The 27,874-nt window shown below is 39.9% G+C and overlaps 1 protein-coding gene across 2 annotated transcripts in view; it reads right to left on the bottom strand.

Annotated features, from left to right (window-relative positions):
- adcy3a (adenylate cyclase 3a) overlaps positions 1 to 27,874 on the bottom strand; it is a 157,558-nt gene that overhangs the window by 56,344 nt on the left and 73,340 nt on the right. For both annotated transcript variants that reach the window (XM_028796776.2, XM_028796777.2), the window contains exon 3: positions 1,963 to 2,093. In XM_028796776.2, the coding sequence (XP_028652609.1) occupies positions 1,963 to 2,093 (131 nt within the window). The remainder of the gene's footprint in view (positions 1 to 1,962; positions 2,094 to 27,874) is intronic.

Raw genomic sequence — 27,874 nt, 5'->3', positions numbered from 1 at the left:
TATCTAAACAGAATGTGTAGAAAAGCAATGCTGCCAGGTGTCTTTTACAGAATTGACAATCTTGCTACAGTTTGTTTCATTCATGAAAAATAGTGGCTGGCTCAAAGGTATTATTATTTGTTTTAAGATTAATTTTCTATAGTGCCTGTTATAATCAAATCTCTCGTTATCATCAGAAAGATTGTGTGATATAATCCAACCCGTATTTTTCACATTTACAGTACAATGCATTATCTAAATACTGCCTAATAAAATGATGAACCGATGATTGATGAGTGCTGCATAACATATGCCGTACAAGTTTGGAGACTCTGCTAGTGAAAAGACAATGGCTAATGTACTTAGATACTGAATGGGGAAAAATGGTTACACTCACACACACACACATACACACACACTGTAGAGAGAGTAAATATAACTAATGTAACTCTTTTTTTAATTTCAAATGGAGCGATTTTGTTTATCCTTAATTTCTTGTAACAAATCTGTTCTGCGGCATCTACTGATACTAGAAAGAGCTATGACAGGGGAAAAGTTCATGATGGTGGAAGAACTTCTTCATAGCAAGGCAGGTTGCAGAAGGGGGCCAAGTTCAAACTTGTTCTTCTTCCTCCAAAAACAAGATCACTAATGAATTGTCTAAATACTTTGTTAGCTGTTAGTAAAACAGCTTCACTTGGCCATGACATGACACAGTTCTAATGTTAACCTAGCCTATAACGCACCAGAGGCAGGTAACTTTGTTCTTTTGGTTAATCAGTAGACACATGATAATTTTATATTAAATGAATACCATAGATCAAGCTATTCCAAACTACAGTGGTAGAATAATACTTTGGTTTTTTTAATATCTTGTTCTAGTTTTCATCTGCCCAACATTACAAGCTTTATGAATGGCATTAAGTCAATAGCAGGAATACTGTATTACATTTTTAAAGTCAGTAATCCATTTACTGAATACAATCCCACTTTAATGATAACTTGTTTAATGGATAAGACACATTCTCTTAAATCAAAACCTTTGCTGCTTCAAAGTGGACTCATTCAGTAAGTTTTCAGGCTTTTGTTTTCATATTTGGCCCCCGTTATCCTTCACCTCCATTTTAAAGTGCAAGAGCAAGCTAGTTTTTTTTTAAATCTATAAAAATGCTTCACTTTAAAACACAATTTCATGTGGTAAACTAATATATACTGTTATTGTGAAGACATAACTTCACATTGAAAAATACTAAACTTATCCTTTAAGGGCATAGTAATAAGGCAGACTACAATGCTGAATAGGGTTCCAGTTTATTATTACTTACAGTATTACTTGGCCTTTATCCAAGATGGTTTACAAAATTTGAGAGATACAATTGGTTGTTTTTCTTTAGTTTTTCCAATTGGAGCACAGCCAAGTCAAGTGACTTGCTCATGGTTACACAGTATCAAAGCGGGTTTCGAATCAGCAACCACAAAGTTTGAGGTCCAAAATATTAACTACTACAATATACTGCATGAACAGAATGTACTTGTAGACTTCTACACTAAAATCATACTGGGCAAATTTTGAGTTTCCAGTTACAATACTTCTTTGGGATAAGACAACAAACAGGAATACCCACAAAAAAACCCTCCACATAGATAAGCGTACATACTCTGCATAGGCAGTGAATAGTTCAGGATTAGGACAATATCTCCTTCAGCTGGGAACAGCAGGAACTAGTGCAACAATATTTTTATCATTTATTTTTAAAATGATATGTACAAATGATTTATAAAAAGAAAAAAAACTTGCTGAAATTGATAGTTTTTCAGAAAAATACTGTATTTTATAGTCTACCTGTTTTCCAGGGAGAGTATCACATGAAACCTAGCCATTTTTTATATGATTATCTTGGGATAAGATAAATTACAAAGTGAAGCTAAGTTAAATTACAATATGCCAAGATATTAAAAGAAGGATATTGCCTGATGACAAACCTGACATTCTCATGCCGGTACATATACATGGTGTTGAACTGCTGCATTTCTTTCTGACTTTCTTCCTTCTTCATGCCCTTTAGCATCTCATCAGCTATATGTTTAGGTAAGATGGATAGCAAAAGACGTTCCTAAGTGAAAAAAGAAACAGAAAGCACAATTCTATCAATAATTATTTAATTTAAAAAGAATAAAACACAACTACAGATATATCCACCACTAATACATACAATCATTTAGCTCTTTGTATTTGTTGGCTTAAAATATTTTATTTTAAATTCATCAATTTTCAAATCAAATAAAGATGAAAAGAGAAAAATTAGTGATAATTCATAAACAAAACACTGTAAAAGAAGATGCTTTCATTTTGAATAAGAGTAGTTTGTGCCAATGTAAATGCTATGCTATCATACATTTACATTGGTTCATTTACCAGATTTTTATTCCAAGATAAAATACAGAAAGGGAACCTGGAGGAGCCACTGCAAGTTCTAGAACTGTGCCAGTGATTTAGTCAGAATATGGGGCAGGTGGAATTTTTTCTGCATCTCTTGTAATTCTCACTTCATATAGAAGATGATCTTTCTGTGCTGGCCTGAGTGCTATGCATTATCACCTGAGAGAAGAGCTGTCAGCTTGCCTATGATGTTGTGTTAAAGGAGATAATGAACATGCAGTCAAAGCACCTTTACCTAATGGATTAGTAACTCTTAAACAAGTGTTGTGAAAAGCATTTCATTACAGTATATGGCAGAACTATACCAATAACAGCCATAAACTGGCATCTAACCATGTATTTTCCTAACCTGTTATTTTTCCATTACATTGTCACAAGAAGCAAGAGCCTAGCCCAAGAGAATCAGGTACAATGCAAGAATTTATTCATAACAAGACACAGCACCATCCCAGGGATTATGCAAGCAAACCTAGTTATCCCATACCAATTTGCAATTGCCAAATAGCCCAACATGTGGTAAGTGAGAGGAAATCTGAGTCCCCACTCTCTGGAGGAAGCACATGTGGACACAGGAAGAATGAGTCAGAGCTACAATGGTAATTGTGTGGGAATGGAACCAAGGTCCCCTGTGAAGCAGCAGTACTAAACACTATGCCACAATGTTTGCATAAAATAATATAAAATTTATCTTTTTAGCTTTCCATTGTGAAACAATAAAATTTTTTCTAAAAATGTTAAATGACCCCCATTAATTTTGGACCATGTATAGTTCCCCCGTGCGGCCAATGCTGAAGTGATAGTCTGATTTGGATTAAGCAGGTCACACCTTGTTTGGATGGATTGATAACAATAATTATAAAAATGAATGTCTATATATTTGTATATGTGATCATCCATGAATCCAGACAAACAATAAACAGTATTGTATTCACATGCATTAAATTTTTAAAATAATCATATATTATAATACAAAAAAAAAATCAAACTTAAAGCGAATGTAGTAAATAAATACAAAGGTCCAAAAGCAGTTATTTAAAGAATTAATTTTAGGTATGTATGGTCAGAATAATTATCAAAGTAATTTGAGATGAACATCTCTCACATAAAATATGTTAGCTTCTAAAAGGAATTGTTACTTCAAGCTATTGTATGTTACCTGTAAATTAAAATGCACATTACATCAGTATCAAAAATATGCTTTCTGAATGACACAGTTCTCATATCTCATAACACAAAGATACAAGAACAAGCATTTGTTTTCAGCAGAACTGATTAACTGTAATGCATTACTTTGACTGAGATCAATTTGTAGTCTGCAATATAATTAACTCAACATTTTCTGGTCAAAAATACAACTAAAATATAATTATATTAATATATAGTCAAAGGAAGGGTGCACCATCCTGGTATTTCATTTATAAAATTTGGTGTGGAGTGAAAATATTCTTGCACCAAAAAAACAGGTGAATGTGTACAACACAAAAATCCAACTTATAAATTCTGGCAGAAAAACATCCATCCATCCAGCCATCCATCCTCTTCCGCTTATCCGAGATCGGGTCGCGGGGGCAGCAGGTTGAGCAGAGATGCCCAGACTTCCCTCTCCCCAGCCACTTCTTCTAGCTCTTCCGGGAGAATCCCAAGGCGTTCCCAGGCCAGCCAAGAGACATAGTCCCTCCAGCGTGTCCTGGGTCTTCCCCGGGGCCTCCTCCCGGTTATACGTGCCCGGAACACCTCACCAAGGAGGCGTCCTGGAGGCATCCTGATCAGATGCCCAAGCCACCTCATCTGACTCCTCTTGAGCAGCGGCTCTACTCTGAGCCCCTCCCGGATGACTGAGCTTCACACCCTATCTTTAAGGGAAAGCCCAGACACCCTACGGAGGAAACTCATTTCAGCCACTTGTATTCGTGATCTCGTTCTTTCGGTCACTACCCATAGCTCATGACCATAGGTGAGGGTAGGAACATAGATCAACTGGTAAATTGAGAGCTTTGCCTTGCGGCTCAGCTCCTTTTTCACCACGACAGACCGATGCAGAGCCCGTATCACTGCGGATGCCGCACCGATCCGCCTGTCGATCTCCCGCTCTATTCTTCCCTCACTCGTGAACAAGATCCCGGGATACTTGAACTCCTCCACTTGGGGCAGGATCTCGCTCCCAACCCTGAGAGGGCATTCCACCCTTTTTCGGCTGAGGACCATGGTCTCGGATTTGGAGGTGCTGATTCCCATCCCAGCCGCTTCACACTCAGCTGCGAACCGATCTAGAGAGAGCTGAAGATGATGAAGCAAACAGGACAACATCATCTGCAAAAAGCAGTGACCCAATCCTGAGTCCACCAAACCGGACCCCCTCAACGCCCTGGCTGCGCCTAGAAATTCTGTCCATAAAAGTTATGAACAGAATCGGTGACAAAGGGCAGCCCTGGCGGAGTCCAACTCTCACTGGAAATGGGTTCGACTTACTACCGGCAATGCGGACCAAGCTCTGACACCGATCGTACAGGGACCAAACAGCCCTTATCAGGGGGTCTGGTACCCCATACTCTCGGAGTACCCCCCACAGGATTCCCCAAGGGACACGGTTGAACGCCTTTTCCAAGTCCACAAAACACATGTAGACTGGTTGGGCAAACTCCCATGCACCCTCCAAGACCCTGCTAAGGGTGCAGAGCTGGTCCACTGTTCCACAACAAGGACGAAAACCACACTGTTCCTCCTGAATCCGAGGTTCGACTATCCGATGGACCCTCCTCTCCAGGACCCCCGAATAGACTTTTCCAGGGAGGCTGAGGAGTGTGATCCGTCTGTAGTTGGAACACACCCTCCGGTCCCCCTTCTTAAAGAGGGGGACCACCACCCCAGTCTGCCAATCCAGAGGCACTGTCCCAGATGTCCATGCGATGTTGCAGAGGCGTGTCAACCAGGACAATCCTACAACATCCAGAGCCTTGAGGAACTCCGGGCATATCTCATCCACCCCCGGGGCCCTGCCACCAAGGAGTTTTTTGACTACCTCGGTGACCTCAGTACCAGAGATGGGGGAGCCCACCTCTGAGTCCCCAGGCTCTGCTTCCTCATTGGAAGGCATGTTAGTGGGATTGAGGAGGTCTTCGAAGTACTCCCCCCACCGACCCACAACGTCCTGAGTCAAGGTCAGCAGCGCACCATCCCCTCCATATACAGTGTTGACACTGCACTGCTTCCCCCTCCTGAGACGCCGGACGGTGGACCAGAATCTCCTCGAAGCCGTCCGAAAGTCATTCTCCATGGCCTCCCCAAACTCCTCCCATGCCCGAGTTTTTGCCTCAGCAACCACCAAAGCCGCATTCTGCTTGGCCTGCCGGTACCTATCAGCTGCCTCCAGAGTCCCACAGGACAAAAAGGTCCTGTAGGACTCCTTCTTCAGCTTGACGGCATCCCTCACCGCCGGTGTCCACCAACGGGTTCGGGGATTGCCGCCACGACAGGCACCGACCACCTTATGGCCACAGCTCCGGTCAACCGCCTCAACAATAGAGGCATGGAACATGGCCCATTTGGACTCAATGTCCCCCACCTCCCTCTTCTGCCGGAGGTGGGAGTTGAAGGTACTTCTGACAGGGGACTCTGCCAGACGTTCCCAGCAGACCCTCACAACACGTTTGGGCCTACCGGGCCTGACCAGCATCCTCCCCCACCATCGAAGCCAACTCACCACCAGGTGGTGATCAGTTGACAGCTCCGCTCCTCCCTTCACCCGAGTGTCCAAGATATGTGGCCACAGGTCCAACGACACGACCACAAAGTCGATCATCGAACTGAGGCCTAGGGTGTCCTGGTGCCAAGTGCACATATGAACACCCCTATGCTTGAACATGGTGTTCGTTATGGACAATCCGTGACGAGCACAGAAGTCCAATTACAAAACACCGCTCGTGTTCAGATCGGGGGGGCCATTCCTCCCAATCACGCCCTTCCAGGTCTCACTGTCATTGCCCACGTGAGCATTGAAGTCTCCCAGCAGAACGAGGGAGTCTCCAGATAGTATGCCCTCTAGCACCTCCTCCAGGGACTCCAAAAAGGGTGGGTACTCCAAACTGCTGTTCAGCGCATACGCACAAACAATAGTTAGGACACGTCCCCCCACCCGAAGGCGGAGGGAGGCTACCCTCTTGTCCACTGGGGTAAACCCCAATGTACAGGCTCCAAGTCGGGGGGCAATAAGTATGCCCACACTCGCTCTGCGCCTCTCACCGGGGGCAACTCAAGAGGGGTAGAGAGTCTAGCCCCTCTCAACAAGATTGGTTCCAGAGTCCAAGCTGTGCATCGAGGTGAGCCCGACTATATCTGGCCGGAACCTCTCGACCTCACGCACTAGCTCAGGCTCCTTCCCCTTCAGAGAGGTGACATTCCACGTCCCAAGAGCCAGTTTCTGTAGCCGAGGATCAGACTGCCAAGGTCCCCGCCTTCGGCCACCACCCAACTCACACTGCGCCCGACCTCCTTGGCCCCTCCCATAGGTGGTGAGCCCATGGGAAGGGGGACCCACATTCCCTCTTCGGGCTGTGCCCGGCCGAGCCCCATGGGTGCAGGCCCAGCCACCAGGTGCTCGCCATCGAGCCCCACCTCAAGGCCTGGCTCCAGAGGCTTGCACCAAAAAACAGGTGAATGTGTACAACACAAAAATTCAACTAATAAATTCTGGCAGAAAAACATTTCTATGCAATTACTTTTATAAATTACAATCATCTTGTAAATAGCCGTACGTACACACTTGTCCAACCCTGCCCAGTTGGCACCCTGAATCAAGAATACTGCATATGGACTATGCTAATCAACTTCATAAATATGCAATCATGATGCTGCACATTTTCATTGGCTGAAACAGCAGCCTCCCTCCTGACACACTGTAATGCACTCTGCAATTGAGTCCGCAAAAAGCATGCACAGCATTGTAGTGCCTCTGTGATCTGGGGTTTGGAAAGACAAGTCACTAGTGTCTGAGTGGGTACCCATTATCACCTGGCACATGTAATGACATGATTGCTGTTACAGTGAATAATACAAACCAAATGAAAAACTGAGGATTCAGCAAGTTACCTCCTTATTATACCTAATTCTCTGTCCAATTTCCTCCGCTAGCTCTCCATCTCTTTTCAAGCACAAGTGCCAAAATGACTTCAGTTCTTTTAATTCATCTGATCCAAGTTTCACTTTTCCATTCTTACCGTATACACTATAGGTGCTGAACATATATTCAGCGTTTGATCTACTTACTTCATTCCATGACTCTTACAAGCGTTTCCCAATTTGTCTACTTCCAACTTCCATTTCCTCTCTTGTACATTCACATAACTCACCACAAAGACTCTCTCTTCACTTCACTTCTCTATTCACTTCCTTGCTGATCTCATCTAATAATGGGTTTTCACTTTTGGGTGCTGTGAAGGCAGCAGCCTTTTACAGAAGCTTTGTATTTGTGACCGTTTTTCTTTTTTGTCTCTGAACTTGTTTTCTTATTTAAGATTAGATTTGATCTGGCTTGTCACTGATAGTAGCCACTAGAAATCGGATACAGTGATCCCTCGCTATATCGCGCTTCGCCTTTCGCGGCTTCACTCCGTCGCGGATTTTATATGTAAGCATATTTAAATATATATCGCGGATTTTTCGCTGCTTCGCGGGTTTCTGCGGACAATAGGTCTTTTAATTTCTGGTACATGCTTCCTCAGTTGGTTTGCCCAGTTGATTTCATACAAGGGACGCTATTGGCAGATGGCTGAGAAGCTATCCAGCTTACTTTCTCTCTCTGTCTCTCTCTCTTGCGCTGACGTAGGGGGGTGTGAGCAGGGGGGCTGTGTGCAGCTGCTTCCTGAAGGACATGCTGCACGGAGCTTCGCATACTTAAAAGCTCAAAGGGCACGTATTGATTTTTTTTATCTGTCTCTCTCTCTCTCTATCTTCCTGTTCCTGACAGAGGGGGTGTGAGCTGCCGCCTTCAACAGCTTTGTACCAGCGGTGCTTCGCATACTTAAAAGCCAAAAAGCCCTATTGATTTTTTTTTTGACTGCTTGCTTTGCACTCCTTTGAAAAGGAAGATATGTTTGCATTCTTTTAATTGTGAGACAGAACTGTCATCTCTGTCTTGTCATGGAGCACAGTTTAAACTTTTGAAAAAGAGACAAATGTTTGTTTGCAGTGTTTGAATAACGTTCCTGTCTCTCTACAACCTCCTGTGTTTCTGCGCAAATCTGTGACTCAAGCATGACAATATAAAAATAACCATATAAATATATGGTTTCTACTTCGCGGATTTTCCTATTTCGCGGGTGGCTCTGGAACGCAACCCCCGCGATGGAGGAGGGATTACTGTACAAGGATTTTAAATTTACCAATGATCTGCAATGCATGCAAACCCAGTCACCAGGTCAACTTGGCTGCACTTCAAACAGGCTGTAAACTTGGATGAAGTCACAAAGAGAACCTGAAGGCTCTCTTATGGCTGCAATACCTAGGGACTCACTTATAAAACTTTGCGCGGATTTGAGTGTGAAAATGTTGCATGTGCACTCACAATGCTGCAAATGTTCATTGGCTGGTAGAGCAGCCCTCTTCATCATGTGTCGAGACCTTGTCACTTGAATTCAAGATCATCTGCCAGTGCTCTACAACTGGGCACACAAGATCATGAGTGGCATTATGTATTCTCGGGGTCCAGGAAAGGAGTAAGGCACCAGCGTCTGAGTGGGTATCCGCTGTTACCTGGTACATGCAATGAAATAACTGCTGATACAATGAATAGTACAGAAAAATTGAAAAACTAAGGTCTGCCTAAGGTAGTCAAAATAAATGAATCACTGATTGACCCAGGCCATGAAGACCTGTTTGTCAGCCTCATCTTGGTATCACATATAACCACATTTCAAATGTTTATTCTACATAAACACTACAAGATAAAATACATTTCATTACGACACAAGAAAGGGTATACAAAATAGATTTTTTTCACTATGTTTCAAAAATGATGTCTTCAAGGTGGTGGCCATCATTAGCAATACACTCTTCGAGACGATTTCTGAACATTCGCATGACTCATTCGGCCATTTCAAGGGGAATAGTGGCAATTTCGTGGTGAATAACGTCCTTGAGGGCTTCAAGGTTTTGAGGTTGGTGTGTGTATACCTTCTACTTGAGATAACTCCCCAAGAAGAAATCACACAGAGCGAGATCAGGTGAACGTGAAGGCCTCCCAACATTGCTGCGCAGGGAGATCACAAAACTTGCATGTTGCTGCATCCTTTTGAAACCAGGCATCCACCACATCCATTTCTTCAAAAAGTAAGGGCCCACAATGCCAAATTCTGCACATAGTACACCAAATTGTAACACGCTCACTGTGCATGGGTCTCTGATGAAGTTCACGAGGGTTGGTTTCAGCCCAAATTTGCCTCGTCACTGCACATGACGATGGCATCTCGATGAATGGTCTCTCAGTGAGTCCCTGCTCTACCATCATTTTGTATGGATGGAAATTAAGGTCCTCATGCAAAATCCTCCTCAAAGACGTGTTGGAAATGACTAAGGCAGAAGCATGTTTGTGCACTGAATGTCTAGGAGACTGCAAAATTGATGTCCTTACAGTTTGGATTTTTTCAGGCGTTCGTACAGTCCAAGGATGGCCTGGAGATTTTCTGTTCAATGTTGTACCTATCTGTCTAAATTTAGCCACCCACTGAAGAATTGTTTTCTGATTGGAACGTCACGGTTAGGAGGAATGCTGAAGTGTGTTTGGAAGGTGCGTTTTGTAGTGAGGATGGATTCGTTGCTTTTGAAGAACACTTCAACACCGAAAGCATGGTATGAACCGGACCAAGGCATGTTACTTACTGAAAACTAAAAGGGATCGCCTGTCAAACGACCCCCACCCCAACCCACTCGGCTGCCTCGTGCAATGACCTTGAGAAATGTGGTACTTCATTTGCCACATTAACATATATTACAATAACAGTATGGTGATATAATTCACATTACAATAATATATTATAAAATTAGGAAAATGTGTGTGAGTTGTTATTTAGCTGGTTTGGCTGCATTTTCCTAATTTATTAATCATCATTATCTAGTTTCCTCAAAATTTGGCATAAGCATGGGTCAGAGTTGCAGTAAATATACACACGCTCCCCCATCAAATTTTCTTTTATAAATCCCAGTTTTTTCATGGGATGTTGCATACACATAGTTCAGGCTTCTTTTGGTGCTTACACAAGTTTTATAAATGAGGACCCTGGAAACATAAGAGACACGGAGAAAATAAAAGCAGGTTATGTATTAAAAACTCCTGTAATTGTCTGCTTGTGCTGAGTGCCTAAGCAGCTTAGTTTCACTTAATCTCTGGATTTGTTTGTCTGAAGCAAGGCCAAAAGGTTTTAGAGCTGGTCTACCATCCACTGTAATGGGCAATGTTCAATTGCTGTCAAATAAGACATAGAGGGTCATGAAGCATACAAGTACAGTGGCATTTTGTGTTTTATGGAGAGTTGGCTTAAATCTGATACACTTGAAACTGTTTTAATGCTGGATAGATTTCATCTTACTAAAACAGAGAGAAGACCCAGTGTGGTATTGAAAAAACACAGGAAGGGGACTGGTCATCTTAGTGAATGACGGATTGTGTAAAAGGGAGAACATTACAATTAAAACTAACGTTTGTAATTAAGACATTAAAATCCTGGCTGTCAGAATTCATCCAAGTTATTTGCAGAGGGTAATAAATTACATTACCTGCATTATTGTTTATATTCTTCCCTAAGCAAATGGGGAATCAGCAATGGAAATGATTCACTCTGTCATCAACATATTAATGATGAGTCATTCTGACCCTGAAGTTATAATATGTGGCGGCTTCACCCATATGACTTTGGAAGGAACTATACCAAATTTCCATCAGTTTGTGTCTTGCTCCATTCAAGGAAATAACAAGGTGGATCTGCTCTATTGAAATGTTAAAGATGACTTTAAGTGTAAACTACTGGCACCTTTGGACAGATCTGATCTCAGTCTGATGTATATCCCAGCTACAAGCCTATTATTAGACAGCAACCAGGTAACGCCAGAACAGTTAGGAGGTGAATCCTGGAAACTGAAATGACTTTGAATGACTGCTTCCAATGGACAAATTGGGTAATGATATGCAAATCATGTAGGGTTGATATTGAGGCATTCAGTCACTGCATCACAAACTATATTAACTTTTACGTCAACACTGTGGTATCCTCAAAGACATGCCCTGGATTACTAAGTAACTAAAAGGTCTGCTGAAGGAGAAAGGGGAGCTTTCAAATCTCATGACAAGGATGCTTACAAAGTTAAAAAAGAAACAAACTCATTCTGAATAATATGAAAGATGTCTGGAATGGACTTGATGAAAGTACTGGAATCAAACAATCCAGGGCTCTGGTGCCAGAAGGTAAGTGGACAATGGTAATGTCTTGAACTAATTTTTTAGTAGATTTACTCTCCCACTGCCACCTTCTTCCAATGACCAGTATCCCCACTCCATCTCACATCAACAACTCTTACTACCTCAACTGGAGTGGCCAGTGATGAGTCCACTGCTTACAATCAGTATGGGCTGTCCATATCTGAAGACCAAGTAAGAAAACAACTGAGGAAGCTACACATAGGAAAAGCTGCAGGACCAGATGGAGTCAGTCCTTGTGTTCTTAAGGCCTGTGCAGACCAGCTTTGTGGTGTCCTTGGTCACCCTCTCAGCCTGTCCCTAACACAACCACAGATGGAAAGTGCTGCTGCTGTGGAAAACATCCTGCATTGTTCTTGTTCCAAAGAAGGCAGGTACCTCTTAACTACAGACTACTAGCACTTGCGTCTCACATCATGAAGACCTTTGAAAGACTGGTTCTGGACTGTATGAGTCCTCTTGTGGTAGACCATCTGGGCCCACTGCTGTTTGCCTATTGGACAAATTTTGGAGTGGAGGATGCAATTATCTATCTGCTCCACAAGGCCAGTTCTCACCTGGACAAAGCTGGCGGCATTGTGAGGATTTGTTTTTTTTATTTCTCCAGTGCATTCAATACCAATCCCTGTTAATGGGGTAAGCTCGGAGATATGCAGGTAGATGTATGGGAGGTATTATGAAAATGAAAATTATAAAATAAAAATACAATCTCTCTTTTGAAATTTAATTTTCAATGTCACAAAAATGCTGCAAAAATGGAAATGAAATATCCCCATTTGCAACTTCATTTTCAGCATGAACTGCAATGAAGCTACAAAAATGAAAAGTAAAACGCATTTCCACTTTGCATTTTCATTTTCAAGTTCTCGACATGCATATTGTGCAGGTCAATGGGCAGGCTTTGCACCTCGATTTCCCACAATTCTTTGTCCTATGTAGTTGTAAAGCCACTTCGATTGATAGAATACTTCTCACTTCAACTGTGTTTAATTCATGTGATTTTGATCACTTTACCACCGTACTGCAAGCTTCACAGCGAAACCCTCCAACAAAATCCAAACATAATGCATAATTATAGTAATAATTAATAATTAATGTGCTATTTAATTACTGAATTATTTAACATGTCAGAAATTAGCCTTTATTATGTCATAATTTACATTTATTTACACTTAAGTATAAATGGGACACTTTGTATTTTTGTAGTATTATAGTGTAGCGTCAGCTCTGAATACTGCAATGGCTGAATTCCTTGCTCATTACATGCCTCTTTGAGGTAGCTTACTATCCTTAAAGGGACTACTTCTCTTTTGCTGCACTGGTCTGAAAAGCCAGCCCAACGGCCACTTCCAGCTCCTTGCAACAGTGCCCAAACTTGTCGAAACGGCTGGGTAGTCTTCTCTCCCGCTTTGGTCATGCAGCTACTGTTAAGGGCACATCAGGAGGGTTTGGGAGTGCTATGTTGTCAGATTGTGCAGCAGGGATGTTGTGTGCTACACTGGCAGTTGGAACAACCAGGATGTTAACACTAGAATCCCTGAAGCCTACAAAAAAACTCATAATCCTGGGCCACCCTAAATTCCTTCGCACCTCTCCATTAGTGTCTTTTGTTTTGCAAATGTGTCGATCAGCACAAGCACCAAGCAGACTTCTATCCCATCCCCCCACCACCGCAGCTCAAGTCGGACAAAAAGTTCTCCCAGCTCAAATCTGTTTATCTGGGTAAATAATATATTGTTATTTGGAACGCATGCATTTCATGTGTGTTCCGTGTCTACAACAATCTGGGTAAATGTAGGATGACAGGAAATGTGAGGCAAGAAATGTTGAACACATACCTAAAACAGAAACATTTTTCATGTTATAGTACTAATGACAAAATTTTGGCATTAAGTGTATAATGTGTGAAGACTGAAGTCCAAATATCAAATAAACACTTTCACAAAAAGTACAAGTATAACAAAACAAATGCACTTTTATTAAAGAATATAACCTTAAAAAAAAAGAAATCGGGTTAGGGTATGACACTGACTTGAGGGGTGCAGTGGTAAGAACTGCTGACTCATAATCAAGAGATTGTGGGTTCAATTCCAGGCCCTTCCTAGATTTATCGTTTTGAGTAGTGAACTGCTCTTATTGTTACTAGAATAGAATAAAAACATACATTTGATTTGAGTTTGTAACAGCCGGTGTAAAGTTATGGTACTTGCAAAGAACAGAAGCCCTCCCCGCATTGAATGTCCACTCACACGTAAGAACAATGTAGCTGCACCAGGAATAAAGGCGAAAGATTGCACCGTTTGGATGAAGCAACAGATTGGGCGTCATCCTGCCAGTGAATCAGCCACACACGTCCTTCAACGAAACAGCATGGCTTACAGAGCTTGCAAAGGTTCCATTATGTTTCTTGATGGTCTTTATATGAAAAACATTTACATGTTACTTATATAAACACCACATCGAACGTTGTTTACCTATATTTACTTATCTTCCTACAGCATAAAGTCACAAGTAGAGTGCAGAGCTTCCTGTATTTGACTGACATAGGCATGCTGACAAAGTACATGTGCAATGCCACTTCTTACTTAGGAAAAGATCAGTTATGAAAAGTGCGACAGCAGCTTCCACATACAGCTATAGGCACTTCAGTACGCAAGCAACTCTCCACACTAGTGTTTAGATCTGGCAGTGCCATGCTGAAGGTGTATGAGCCCAAAAAAGAAGTCTGTCTGCATTCTCGGTACCACTGTTCGCATACTGAAGTGTCAGCATACCACTGCCAGATCTGTGCTGTTGTTCGGTGCAGCAAGTGTGTTCAACACAGGTCAGCTATAGGCAAGCATATGAATGTCCTGGTGTGGAGATGCAGATGCACCGTTTTCTTTGATGTTTTCATTTACTAAACTGGTGCTGCCAACCGTTCCAGGTCTAGATTTCAGCTTTGAAGCTCTCCCTTCATCGCTGCTTTACAACGCCTCTGTGATCTGCCTTGTCCTTTGCTTGCGCATTTTTATCACCGGCCCTGCTTCTCACGGCTCACTTGGAATCACTGGCAACTCTATCTGCTACACTTTTCTCTAGTTTCATGAGCCTGAAGCTCTGCGCACCCGGAAAAATGAACCTTAGCAGATGGAGAAGCGGTGGTGGAGCTGCCCAGGTGTCAGTCTCTCAGCTGTCTTCATCCCTGTACTGCTGCTGCAAATAGCACTCCAGGTTACTCCAGCACCTCTGCTGAAGACCCATTACGGTGCTCAGCACCGATAGTACAATACAATACTACAAAAATACAAAGTGTCCCGTTTACACTTCAGTGTAAATAAGTGTAAACTATGATGTAATAAGAGCTAATTTCTGTTATGTTAAATATTATAATTAAATAGCACATTAATTTCCTGAAAACTACAATTATGTGTGGTCTTTGGTTATTTTGTGAGACAGTTTTGCTGTAAAGCTCGCAGTGTGGGGGTGAAAAGATCAAAATCATATAAATTAAATTGAGAAGAATTCTATTGATCGAAGTGGCTGTACAGCTATGAAGGTCAAAAAAATTGTGGAAAATCGCTAAGCCCTGCCCACTGACCCTCGCTATTTGCATGTTGAGAACATGAAAAGGAAAAGGCAAAATGGAAAATGAAAATTCAATGAGCAGCAGGTGGTGCCAGTGCTAATTTGCGTTTTACTTTTCATTTTGCAGCTTCATTGCGGTTCAAGCTGAAAATGAAATTGCAAATGGGGTTATTTCATTTTAATTTTAATTTTTGCAGCATTCTTACATGCAGACTTTGAAAATGAAATACCCCCATTTGCTATTTCATTTTAATTTTTGCAGCATTCTTGCGTACAGACTTTGAAAATGAAATTGCAAAAGAGAGGTTGCATTTTCATTATATAATTTTCATTTTCATTTTTGCAGAAAATACCACAGTAGATAAGCCTATCTTGTCCTGGATAATGTACTCTCTGTTAGGCGGACTACAGTTTGTGATACTCAAGGACTGTATCTCTGATAAAGATGTGAGCAACACTGGACAACAACAAGGAACAGTCCTCTCTCCTTTTCTCTTCATCCTGTACATTTCAGACTATAAATATAACACCAGGTTACTTGGAGAAATTCTCTGATGATTCTGCATTTATGGGGTGTAGTGATAAGTGGGATGAGACTAAGTATAGGTTTACGGTGGAAAACTGGTTATTGACTTTCGCTGCAACTATGTCTAAAAACTATTGAAGAAGTGGATGTAGATGAGTACTATGTACTGCTCAGGCTCTCTATTTACTACCCCTTTCCTTCTCAGGCTCCACTAGATTTCTTCTCTTGACACTCTATATAGGCTTTCTAAAGGTCTACAAAAGCCATTTCCAAAGCCAAGGATTGTGTCCATGGTTCCACTTACTTGTCTGAAACCAAACTGATCTTCCCAAATATCCACTACTTCTTTTAATCTGTTTTCTTTGACATTTTACTATATAATAAATATATGTGGTAGGAGCTGAATAACCCAGTAGTTTTTGAAGTCCAGTAAATCTCAATTTCTCTTGTACCAGTAAACCCCCCGATTCTCTAAAGAATCGCAAAGCCAAGAATGGCAATTACTTTTTGTTCCCTCCAATCTTTGTAGGGATGAAAAATCATGGAGGGTGGGAGTTTCCTGTGAAAGTTTTCATTTAATTAAATAAATATATTTGTACTAAAGCGGTTTCTTTTTGGAGCCATGACTCCTTTGGTTCTGGTGTTTCAGAAGCTCGTTGTAGGCACCTTCGTTCATTGTTTTTATCTGTGCAGTCCCATTTTTGTTTTTCTATGGGGGTGTTGTTAGCTAGAAGCCGTTTGCTGCTAGGAATCATAATTGAACTTACTTTTAACACTAAATCACCTTAATGTGATTCAAATAAGCCACACTGAGTGCTGGCACAGTGGATTAGAGCACACTGACTGGTGGCACTGTGTAGTGGAGTAGCTGCTGGTACTGTGGAGTGGAGAACACTGACCACTGGCACTGTGGAGTAGCTGACTGCTGGCACTGTCAGTAGTCACCATTAACTCAAGTTTAAATACATAGACATATATAGATAGACGGCGCATTCACTGTGTTTCCCAGTCGACACGATGCGTCCGCGCGTCAGCCTTATTGCGAGTGGCAAAAGTGGCATTTAAACTAATACAGGTAGACGTGGAAACCGGGTTTTCTGATGAAAAAAACAATCATGTTTAAAACAGTATCGTTTACATACAACAGATTTTGGCGAATCGTTTAAATGCAATTATTTATACCCATTTATACACTAATAATTGTAATTATTAAATAATAATAATTATAATTATTATTATTAAATAATTCCTCCTATATAAGTAACATTTCGGGGACTGCCTTCTTCTATCTTCTAAACATTCCAGACTTTGTCCTGTTCTTACACAACACAGTACCGAAGTATTGTTTAATGCCCGAGTCACCTCACGTATAGATTATTGTAATCCTATTCTATCTGGCATCCCACAAAAACTTATCCATCGCTTACAACTTCTTCAAAATTCTTCTGCCAGGATAATATCCTGCTGTTCTAAATTCATTGAACATATTACATCTATTCTCTCTCAACTTCACTGGATCCCTGTTAACTACAGAATACAGTACTAAATACCGCTCTTAACATTTAAAGCTCTCCACAACCTCACTGATCTCCTACAGACTTTCAGTCCATCTCGCTCACTCAGATCCTGTAATTTGAGAGTATTCAGTCTGGCAATATGGTGCAGCCTTAGTTTGAGGAAGACAGACACAACTAAATACATGAGCATAAAATGATGGTTGTGAATTTCAAACTGTGTTTCTTCAATGTGCTCCTTGAGAAAAAACATCATCAAGTTTGAGAAATGTTAACAGCTAACAACAATCTACATAGTTAGTGACTAAATACATTTAGCCAAAACATTGTTTGGAGGCTCACTTGAGCACATAAATGTATAGCTTTGCTAGCTTAGCCCGGCTTAGCTTAAGTAAATATTATAAAACGGGATTTTCTAATGGCCAAATATAACCAAAACAATTGTTCAGCCTTACCTATGAAATGTAATCCCCCGGGATCTGGCTTGGAGCGTACAGCAGTTTGTACAATCCCAAGCAGCACATTATTCATTACTTCACTCCACAGCAGTGCCACTCACAATATGGCGGTGACATTGATGTACGATTCTGCTGGTATGAGGCGTCTAGTTATTCTATGTCTATGTTTAAATATGTTACCATGGCAACTTGTTGGCGTGCACACTTTACCTCAAGTTTAGTTTACAGGTTGTGTTGTGTTGTTTGGGTGACACGTACTGACTCTGGGAAGCCGCTGGGTTTGACTCTGGGGCGCTGAGGCGCTGTGCGAGTGCACGTGCGCTTTTGGCACGGGTTGCGTCTGGCATCCATGCATATATACAACCTTCGTAAAAATTACTAAACGAAGGTTGTATATGCGGTGGTATGCGCATCCAGGCGGTGGTTGTATTGTGACCTGAAGTTTAGTTTATAGGTTGTGTTGTGTTGTTTGGGCGCCACCTACTGAGTCTGGGAAGCCACTGGGTTTGACTCTGGGGCGCTAAGGCGCAGTGTGCATGCGCTTTGGTGCATCTGGCCTCTGGCATCCATGCATATATACAACCTTCGTTTAGTAATATAGATACTCATCTGGAAATACACTATATACACTAAAAAAACCTTTCATCTCTACTTCTGCAATTGCAGTTATTAACATAGCTAAATTCAAGTACTGTCTTCAAATGAATTTCAAAAAATAACCAAGTTAAGAATTCCCAGAAAAAAAAATAACTTTCATCATTTTAAAATGGGTTGAGTTTTTGTGTGCGGTGATCTTACTGCTTGCAAAGATAATTCCCAAAAAAAGTGTTTATGAAATTAACCATTTGCTAAACCTTGTTGCAGGTTAAAGTGAGAAATTACTTGATTTTTGTATTTTTGATTAGAAGCCTTAAACTGTTACGTAACTAGGATAAAATTGATTTCTGTAGCAGAATTGTACTGAGTTGACGGGTACAACATGAATGATACACAGTTTGTCAAATATAAAGAAAACTGTGTTCTAATACCTGCAAAACTGTATCTGTGTGGACAGTTTTGGTGAGTAATGCAAAACTAATAAAATGTAACAATAACTGAAAGTTAACTGCTGAAAGACTAAATAAAAACTAAAAAAATGAAACAATATAAAATTTAAAATCAGAAAATGGTGAAAAACTGAAAAGCTAAAAAATAAAATCAAACACTAAATAAAAAACTACAACTAAAAACATTTTAAAACTAGAAAAACACTGGTATAACCACTGCTTCACTCTTTTGTCTCATGCAATAGTAAAACAGATATAGCTTTCGTACCATTTTACTTTTCTTTGATGCATTTTCCTCATTGGAGATTTTGTAAACACATCTGTTTGTGTGGACTTTGCATCTTTTCTCCAGACTAGGGATGTCAAAAGAACCGATACTTCAGTACCAGGTCAATACCAAGATTCTGAAAAATGTAACAGTACTAACTTTTTTACAGTATTGGTTAGCAGTAAGAAAGCTGATACCACACTTTTCTGTGATAACTTCAGAATTACTTTGGAAGGCACAATAGTAAGTGTGAAAATCACGAGTAAAAAATTTCATATAAAAATGACTCTCAGTGATGCCGATACAGAGCTGCATTAACACGTGTCAAAAAGAAAAACAACAGAAGTCATGTCTGGAAATGCTTTGAGTTCGAAGCAGGAGAATTTCAGTGCATGATTTAAAAAGAGGGTAAAACACACACACAAAAAGGTCTCATTATTGCAAATTTTATATGAGTATAGAATTAGTTCAAAAACAGATTTGTACATGTTTTGAGGGAGAAATAACATTCCTGATCAGATGAGGTATAATTTTTTAACTTGTATTATTACACATTTGTAACAGGAGATGAAAAGGTAGCAAGATTAATCACTTTTACTGTCCCACACAATCCCAGTAAATGAATGGATATGCTCATTACAATTAGAGAATGCATGCAAAACCTCTGTTCATTTTCTAACCAACATATGCAGTTCATGGTCCCCGGGTACGCTGACATGCAAAACATGAGTGTGAGATGTGTGAGGACTGACAGTGCTAACAGCAGTTGTAGCAAGTAAACATTGAGGCAAGCTTTAAACAAAATGGCTATGTAGCTTTTCAACACCAATGATGACATGAGCTGCTCCATTTCTTAACAGCAAAATTAAATTTACTTAGGATTTCAATACTTCCAAGGATAAGGCACATGTCCCTATTAATATGATGTACTTTATTAGCAGAATAACCAAACTTTTTTGGTAATTATGAATCAGCAAACACTAAATTTGTGTCATTCATTTGGTTTTGGTGGCAAACTAATGTTCATAAGTATAACTCATAAGTGAAAGCAGTCATATTTGAATGGTACATTAAAGAATGTAATGCTATCTCACAGTTAAATTTATTGAGTACAGGTAACAACCATGTAATTTTCTAATTATGGATCTGTACACAGGTATAAAGTAATAAGAAAGTCTGGTCACTCATGTAAGAAACACTGAAAACAGCAAACAGCAAAGACTATTTAACAAGAGCTCTTATATAAAGGATTAATAGAAAGCTGACAGGTTTGATTTCACACAGGAAGCTTTAAATTTGGGACAAATGTAAAAATACAATGAAAGATTTAGAAAATTAAAGCACTAGGAGCTGATGACATTTGAAATTTGAATTCAAATTTTCTCCTCTTCTGGGAGAGGTCACGTTTCTTCAAGCAGGATGGTCTGCATCCAAATAGATTCGGCGCCCGGATCCTCTCCGAAAACATCACTAAGGTAATTTGTCTCTCTTGACTGTATTTCTACTCCTAACCCTTTCTGTAATGCTTTCCTAGGACATGATAATTCTTTAACAAAGTCTTCCGCAAAAGTGCACTGCATTACTACTCTAATAACTAATCTCAATGCATGCAAAAAAAACCTTAGCAGTGTGGCACAAACACGAATAATTTAATTACAATTACACCTTTAGATGAACAATGTATTAAATCTATAAAAACAGATTATAGATTAAATAAAAAATACGCACAGAACGGCGCTAATAAAAATAACTTAATTTCTATTTCAAATATCCATAATGCACATAAAGTTAAGCTCAGCTCCTCCGAAACATTAAATATGGCACTATTAAATATTAGAGCATTAACCAACAAGACGTTTTTCATCAACAATCTTATTAGTGATAGGAAAATTGAAACGTGGCTTCGCTCAGATGGTGCAGCTGTTTTAATTGAATCTATGCCTCCGAATTACAGCTTTACTCGTGCGGATCACCAGGGAAACAAAGGTGGCGGTTTGGCAAACATTTACTCGAGCCGTTAAAGTGTTAAGATGTCAGTTTTGGTAAATTCAAGTCCTTGTGAGTATCTTGCCGTTGTTGTTCATGGAGTTTCTCACTTTCTAGTATTATCCATGTATAGACCTCCTAAATTTAATGTATCTTTCTTTGAGGAACTCTCAGACTTGGCGTCAATTATAATTTCGAACTATGACACACTCCTAATAGTCGGCGACTTTAACTTTCATATCAGTGTGACCCAAAAGTAAAAGAATTCATGAACCTCCTAAACTCTTTTGATTTGAGACAGCTCATTAGTCAGCCTACACAAAAAGCAGGTCATACATTAGACTTAGTAATTACCAAAGGACTAAAAGTTGATGTAAAGCAGATCATTGATATTGGTCTATCAGACCATTTTCTTTTACTATTTAATATAGAAATATTGATAGAAAACATTCATGAGCAATAAAAAAAAACGCTTCGATTCATCAGCAGCTTTAAAACTTACAAACATTCTAAGCAACCAGTCCGTTTATAGTGCTAACTACAATAGCGAGGATAATGTAAATAGTAAGGTGGAAAAATTTAATACTAAGATAAGAGCTGCTGCTGACATAGTTGCACCTGAAAAGACAGTTAAAAAATCTTCTAGCATTGTTATACCATGGAAGACCCAAAGAGTGTCTGATTTAAAAAGAACATGCCGTAGAGCTGAGCGTAAATGGAGAAAAACTAAACTAACTATCCACTATGAGATATTGAAGGTTAAAATAACAGAATACAATAACACAGTACGTCTTGAGAGGCGCTGCTATTTCTCTACCATTATAAATAATAATGCTAGTAATCCCAGAGTCTTGTTCTCTACGATTGATCGTCTGCTAAACCCAGGTAACTCAAAGGAATGCCTCTAAAATACTTCCAGTGAAACTTGTGAGGCTATTGCTGTATTACTCAATCAAAAAATTAACGATATTAAAAATAATATAGTATATCTCCCCAACACTGCGGATCCTCTTAAGCCCCAGTACTCCATTATAAACAAATTAAACTCTTTCACCAGGATAGATTTACCTGATTTACATAAAATAATTTCTCAACTGAGACCCTCCACCTGCATCCTTGACCCAATACCAACAAGTTTTTTCAAAGAAGTATCGGGCGTGCTAATTGATAGTATTCTTGACATAATAAACTCGTCATTAGATTCGGGGGTCTTCCCAGACTGTCTTAAGACTGCTGTAGTTAAACCCCTACTCAAGAAAAATAATCTTGACCCCTCTGCTTTTGAAAATTTTAGACCCATTTCTAACCTGCCTTTCTTAAGTAAAATTCTAGAGAAGGCAGTCATTATGCAGCTAAATGACCACCTCAATAAACATGCTTTTCTTGATAAGTTTCAGTCGGGTTTCAGAACAAATCACAGCACAGAAACCGCACTCGTTAAAGTAGTAAATGACTTGCGGGTAAATGCAGACAGAGGCCATTTATCTGTTCTCATCCTCTTAGATCTGAGTGCTGCATTTGACACCATTGATTACAATATTCTTAGAAATCACCTTAGTCAATGGGTGGGCCTCTCTGGCAGTGTCTTAAATTGGTTTGAATCTTAACTGGCAGGTAAAAAATTCTTTGTTAGTTGTGGTAATTATAACTCAAAGACACATGATATCCTATATGGTGTTCCACAAGGCTCTATCCTGGGTCCGCTGCTCTTTTCAATCTACATGCTTCCGTTAGGTCAGATTATCTTGGGGCATAACATGAGTTACCACAGCTATGCTGATGACACGCAGCTGTATTTATCAATAGCACCTGATGACCCCGACTCTTTTGTTTCACTAACACAATATCTTACTTACCGTATTTTTTGCACCATAAGACGCACTTTTTTTTCCCCAAAAGAAGGTTGGAAATGTCTGTGCGTCTTATGGAGCGAATATTGCATCACAGACCATGATGTGTAATACCTGACAAAAGTCGACATCCAGGGGTAGAGGGCGACAAAACTCACTGTTACATTACAGGCATTCCCTCTGTGCTTGGAGGAATGTTAAAGACTCATTGACTCGGCATCTAATCCTTGCGTGTGCGTGAGTTGCGAAATCTAAACAAATATAAACAAAGGCAAGATAGCATCTACATCTCATGAGGGAGCGAAGCGAGTGTAGAAAACAAAATACTCAGCAGACGATGTTTTGCGCATTATCACTGAGTTGGACTCTGGACTCGATAGATTACCAGCCGCTGGACTACTTCAGGCTGTTCTTTCCTGAAGCTGCCTTTCAGCTACTGTCAGACGAGACAAACAGGTATGCAGAGCAATTTTTTGAATCGAGGGCTGTGCTTGCACCGCATTCTCATTTTTCAAACTGGAAACCCACAACAAAACACGAGATGAAGGGCTTTGTGGCATTACAAATATAGAAGGGACTAGACTGGCGATATAACTTCAGGGAGCATTGGTCCAAACGTGCTTTGTCCCCTGGTGGCTTTGGACAGGTTATGTCGCGTGATGATAGGTACGTGATGCTGCAAAGTGATTATGAGCAACTGAGCTTAATAAATTCTGACACTAGCGATGAGGAGTTCTTGGGGTTTCCATAAAACTAGAAGAATGCTTGAACCTTAAAGTCTCTCTTTATTTGTTAATGACAGTGATGATGTTTCTTAATACCGCTGTTGAATTTACATGGTTGAAATATTATTCTGCTATATTTTATTAAACATATTAGTGCACCATTTGGTTCAGAATATTTTTTTTCTTGTTTTCCTCCTCTAAACCTAGGTGCGTCTAATGGTCAGGTGCGTCTTATGGTGCAAAAAATATGGTATGTTTCTAAATGGATGAATAGTAATTTTCTCAAGCTAAATAAAAAGAAAACAGTAATTTTAATGATTGGCAATAATGGATATAATGAGGTTATTAGAAATAAACTTGATGCATTAGGATTAAAAGTCAAGACGGAGGTAATGAATTTAGGGGTAACTGTTGACTGTAACCTGAATTTTAAATTGCATATTAATCAGATCACTAGGACAGCATTTTTTCACTTAAGAAATATAGCAAAAGTTAGACCTCTTATATCATTGAAAGATGCTGAGAAATTAGTTCACACTTTTGTTTTCAGTCGACTAGATTACTGTAACGCACTCCTCTCAGGACTACCCAAAAACGACATAAACCGTTTGCAACTAGTGCAGAATGCAGCTGCTAGAATCCTAACTAGCAAAAGAAAATCCGAGCACATTTCTCCAGTTTTGATGTCACTACACTGGTTACCTGTGTCATTCAGAATTGACTTTAAAATACTGCTTATGGTTTACAAAGCTTTAAATAATCTCGCTCCATCTTATATATCAGAATGTCTGACACCTTATATTCCAAATAGTAACCTTAGATCCTCAAATGAGTGTCTGCTTAGAATCCCAAGAGCTAAACTTAAAAGAAGTGGTGAGGCAGTCTTCTTTCGTTATGCACCTAAAATCTGGAATAGCCTGGCAATAGGAATTCGCCAGGCTAATACAGTGGAGCACTTTAAAAAACTGCTAAAAACACATTACTTTAACATGGCTTTCTCATAACTTCATTTTAGTTTAATCCTGATGTTCTGTATATTCACTTATCATAACTATTCATGGTGGCTCTAAAATCCATACTAACCCCTACTCTCTCTTCTTTTTTTCCCCCCAGTTTTCTGTGGTGGCGACCTGCGCCATCATCACCTAATCAAAGTACCATGATGTTCCTACATTGATGGATTAAAAGCCAGAAGTCTACATGACCATCATCATCAAGTCCTTCCATGAGAACCCTAAATACAAAGAGGACTGTTCATTTATGTTAGGTAGAATGCCCAGAGGGGGCTGGGCGGTCTCATGGTCTGGAACCCCTGCAGATTTGTTTTTTTCTCTCCAGCCATCTGGAGTTTTTTTTTGTTTTTTATGTCCTCCCTGGCCATCGGACGTTACTCTTATTCTATGTTAATTAGTGCTGTCTTATTTTAATTCTTACTTTGTTTTTTTTCTCTTTTCTTCATCATGTAAAAGCACTTTGAGCTACATTATTTGTATGAAAATGTGTTATATAAATAAATGCTGTTGTTGCTGTTCATTTGACTCATCCATTAAATATTACTCTTCAGTAGTATTTTTAAGCATCTAACGATGCAAATATAAATCTTACAATAGAAAATGTTATAAACTGAACTGATTGATTCTCTGACAAACCAGATTTTAAAAGTATGTTGTTACAAAAATAGCTTTAACAGGTTTCTTTAAATTTAAATATCAAGAATTATCATGGAATTCACTAATTCAATAGTACAGATGTGCACATCCCAAGATAAATCAAGTAGTTCATGATAAAGCATTCTTCATAAACCCTGTACTGAAATGATCAAGATTATAACCCTCCATTTGCTGTAACAGTGGAAGGATCCCCATCTCTGTCATACATTAACACAAAAGCTCTTCAAAGTACTTTGATATTTATGAATGCCAATACTACCTTACTTAAATGATACTTGGGTAACTATTTGATGGACATACCATATACTGTATATATTTAATATTCAATTGCAGAAAAATGCACAATATTGTTCCATTCAATAATGAAGCTACTATAATAAAAATGCCATTGAATGGGATTTCTGTTTTTACCGCGGTATTAAAGGTATCAAGTATCAGAAAATTTCACTTGTAGTTTCACTTGAAAATTCTGGAATTGTGACATTCCTACTCCAGAAAGGTATGGGATTTTCTCCAAGACATGTATTTATATTTAATTGCCAATCCCAAATTGGCCCTGTTAGATCAGTGAGATGGACTGCTGCCCTCTCCATAGCCTTCTCTAGTGTTTTACCCAATGCTGATAGGATAGGTTTTGATTCCTCTTGACCCTGAAGTGGAAAAATTAGATTAGAAAATGAATAGGGTAATCTGATACTAAATTGTGCATACTATTTATTTCCACCCTTACTATAGTGTAAAGCATTATATCCACTGAACATCCATCCATCCATTTTCCAACCCGCTGAATCCGAACACAGGGTCACGGGGGTCTGCCGGAGCCAATCCCAGCCAACACAGGGCACAAGGCAGGGAACCAATCCCAGGCAGGGTGCCAACCCACCGCAGGACACACATAAACACACCCACACACCAAGCACACACTAGGGCCAATTTACAATCACCAATCCACCTGACCTGCATGTCTTTGGACTGTGGGAGGAAACCGGAGCGCCCGGAGGAAACCCACGCAGACATGGGGAGAACATGCAAACTCCACGCAGGGAGGACCCGGGAAGCGAACCCAGGTCCCCAGATCACCCAACCGCGAGGCAGCAGCGCTACCCACTGCGCCTCCACTGAACATGACTGTTATAAATATCAACCTCTGCAAAGACAGTAGGTATCCACAGTATCGAAATTAAATTCAATGATCCTAGTAGTAATGGTGTTTTTATTAGTTTTTAACAGCTGCAACTATGGAAAAATATGGTGCCCACAATTGCAAACAACTCTATTTGCATCACAACTGTCTTATTTCCTGTCTCTTAACTTAACAGCTTCGCTCATTAACTTCCAAATAACCTAAACACAAACAAAATATTCCCAACAGAAGCTGTCCTGAAAGTTCCCCAGTGGATAGTAGATATATTTCTCCTGAAATGAATATAATTGCAGCTAAGAATATGCTCTGCTTTTTATCTCTAAACAGAATGAATTATACTTTAATTCTCTGTGTTTCTGATTGATGCTGATGGCAACTGCTGAAATAATTAAAAATGGTACTTAATCAAGTATGGTCAAATAGTTGATAAAGGCCCAACAATCAAAGCAGGTACTGACAAACAGTATTTCATCACTATTGAGTTTACTGTTAATTATTATTATAGGAATTCTCCATAATCGTTTGAATGATTTTGAGACATGTGTCAGTTTTTAGTTAATGCAACAAAATAAGAAGCTCACATCACTGTAATATTCACTCATTCACTTTAAGAACCCATTTTTCTCACCATAGAGAAGATAAAGTCTATACTAGTAACTCTGGGTGCAAGGTAAAAAATTATTGTAGAAATTAAGCAGGATGATTACAAGGCACATTCACACACTCTCACACTAACTCATTCTGGAATATTTTTGAGTTGTCAGGCATATCTAACATGTACAGTATGTCTTTGGGAATAAACTGGAAAATCTGGAGAAAACCCACACAGATATGGAACCCAGTTAGTTGAAAACCAAAAATGACTATTCTTGCTCATAACAACATCAGTTTTGTAGTCCTTCTGTAAAGACAGCTGTACATTTCTACCACAATGACTTCAGAGGCCCATGGGCAAAATAAAATAAACTGTGTTTGAAAGAATAAGACAAATGAGAAATAATGCAAAGCCAGTCTGTGACTCCTGAGTTTGATTACAGCTGACATCTCTTAGGGGTGGTTTCCATAGAAACCTTTTGTAGATCAATGACTTCTGATAGGTTGCTACTGTGCTCCCAGCAGCCCTTCTGTGTGCATTAGTATTCATGGAGTTTCACCATAGTCTGACTGTTAAGGGTATCTCTCTCTCAAGCAGAAACCTGCTGTTCCAAAAATAGCAGTAGCCATAGGCTGGGTGCATC

This window comes from Erpetoichthys calabaricus, chromosome 3, assembly GCF_900747795.2.
Source record: "Erpetoichthys calabaricus chromosome 3, fErpCal1.3, whole genome shotgun sequence".
Classification (NCBI taxonomy): Eukaryota; Metazoa; Chordata; class Cladistia; order Polypteriformes; family Polypteridae; genus Erpetoichthys; species Erpetoichthys calabaricus.
This window is presented reverse-complemented; position numbering and strand designations above follow the sequence as displayed.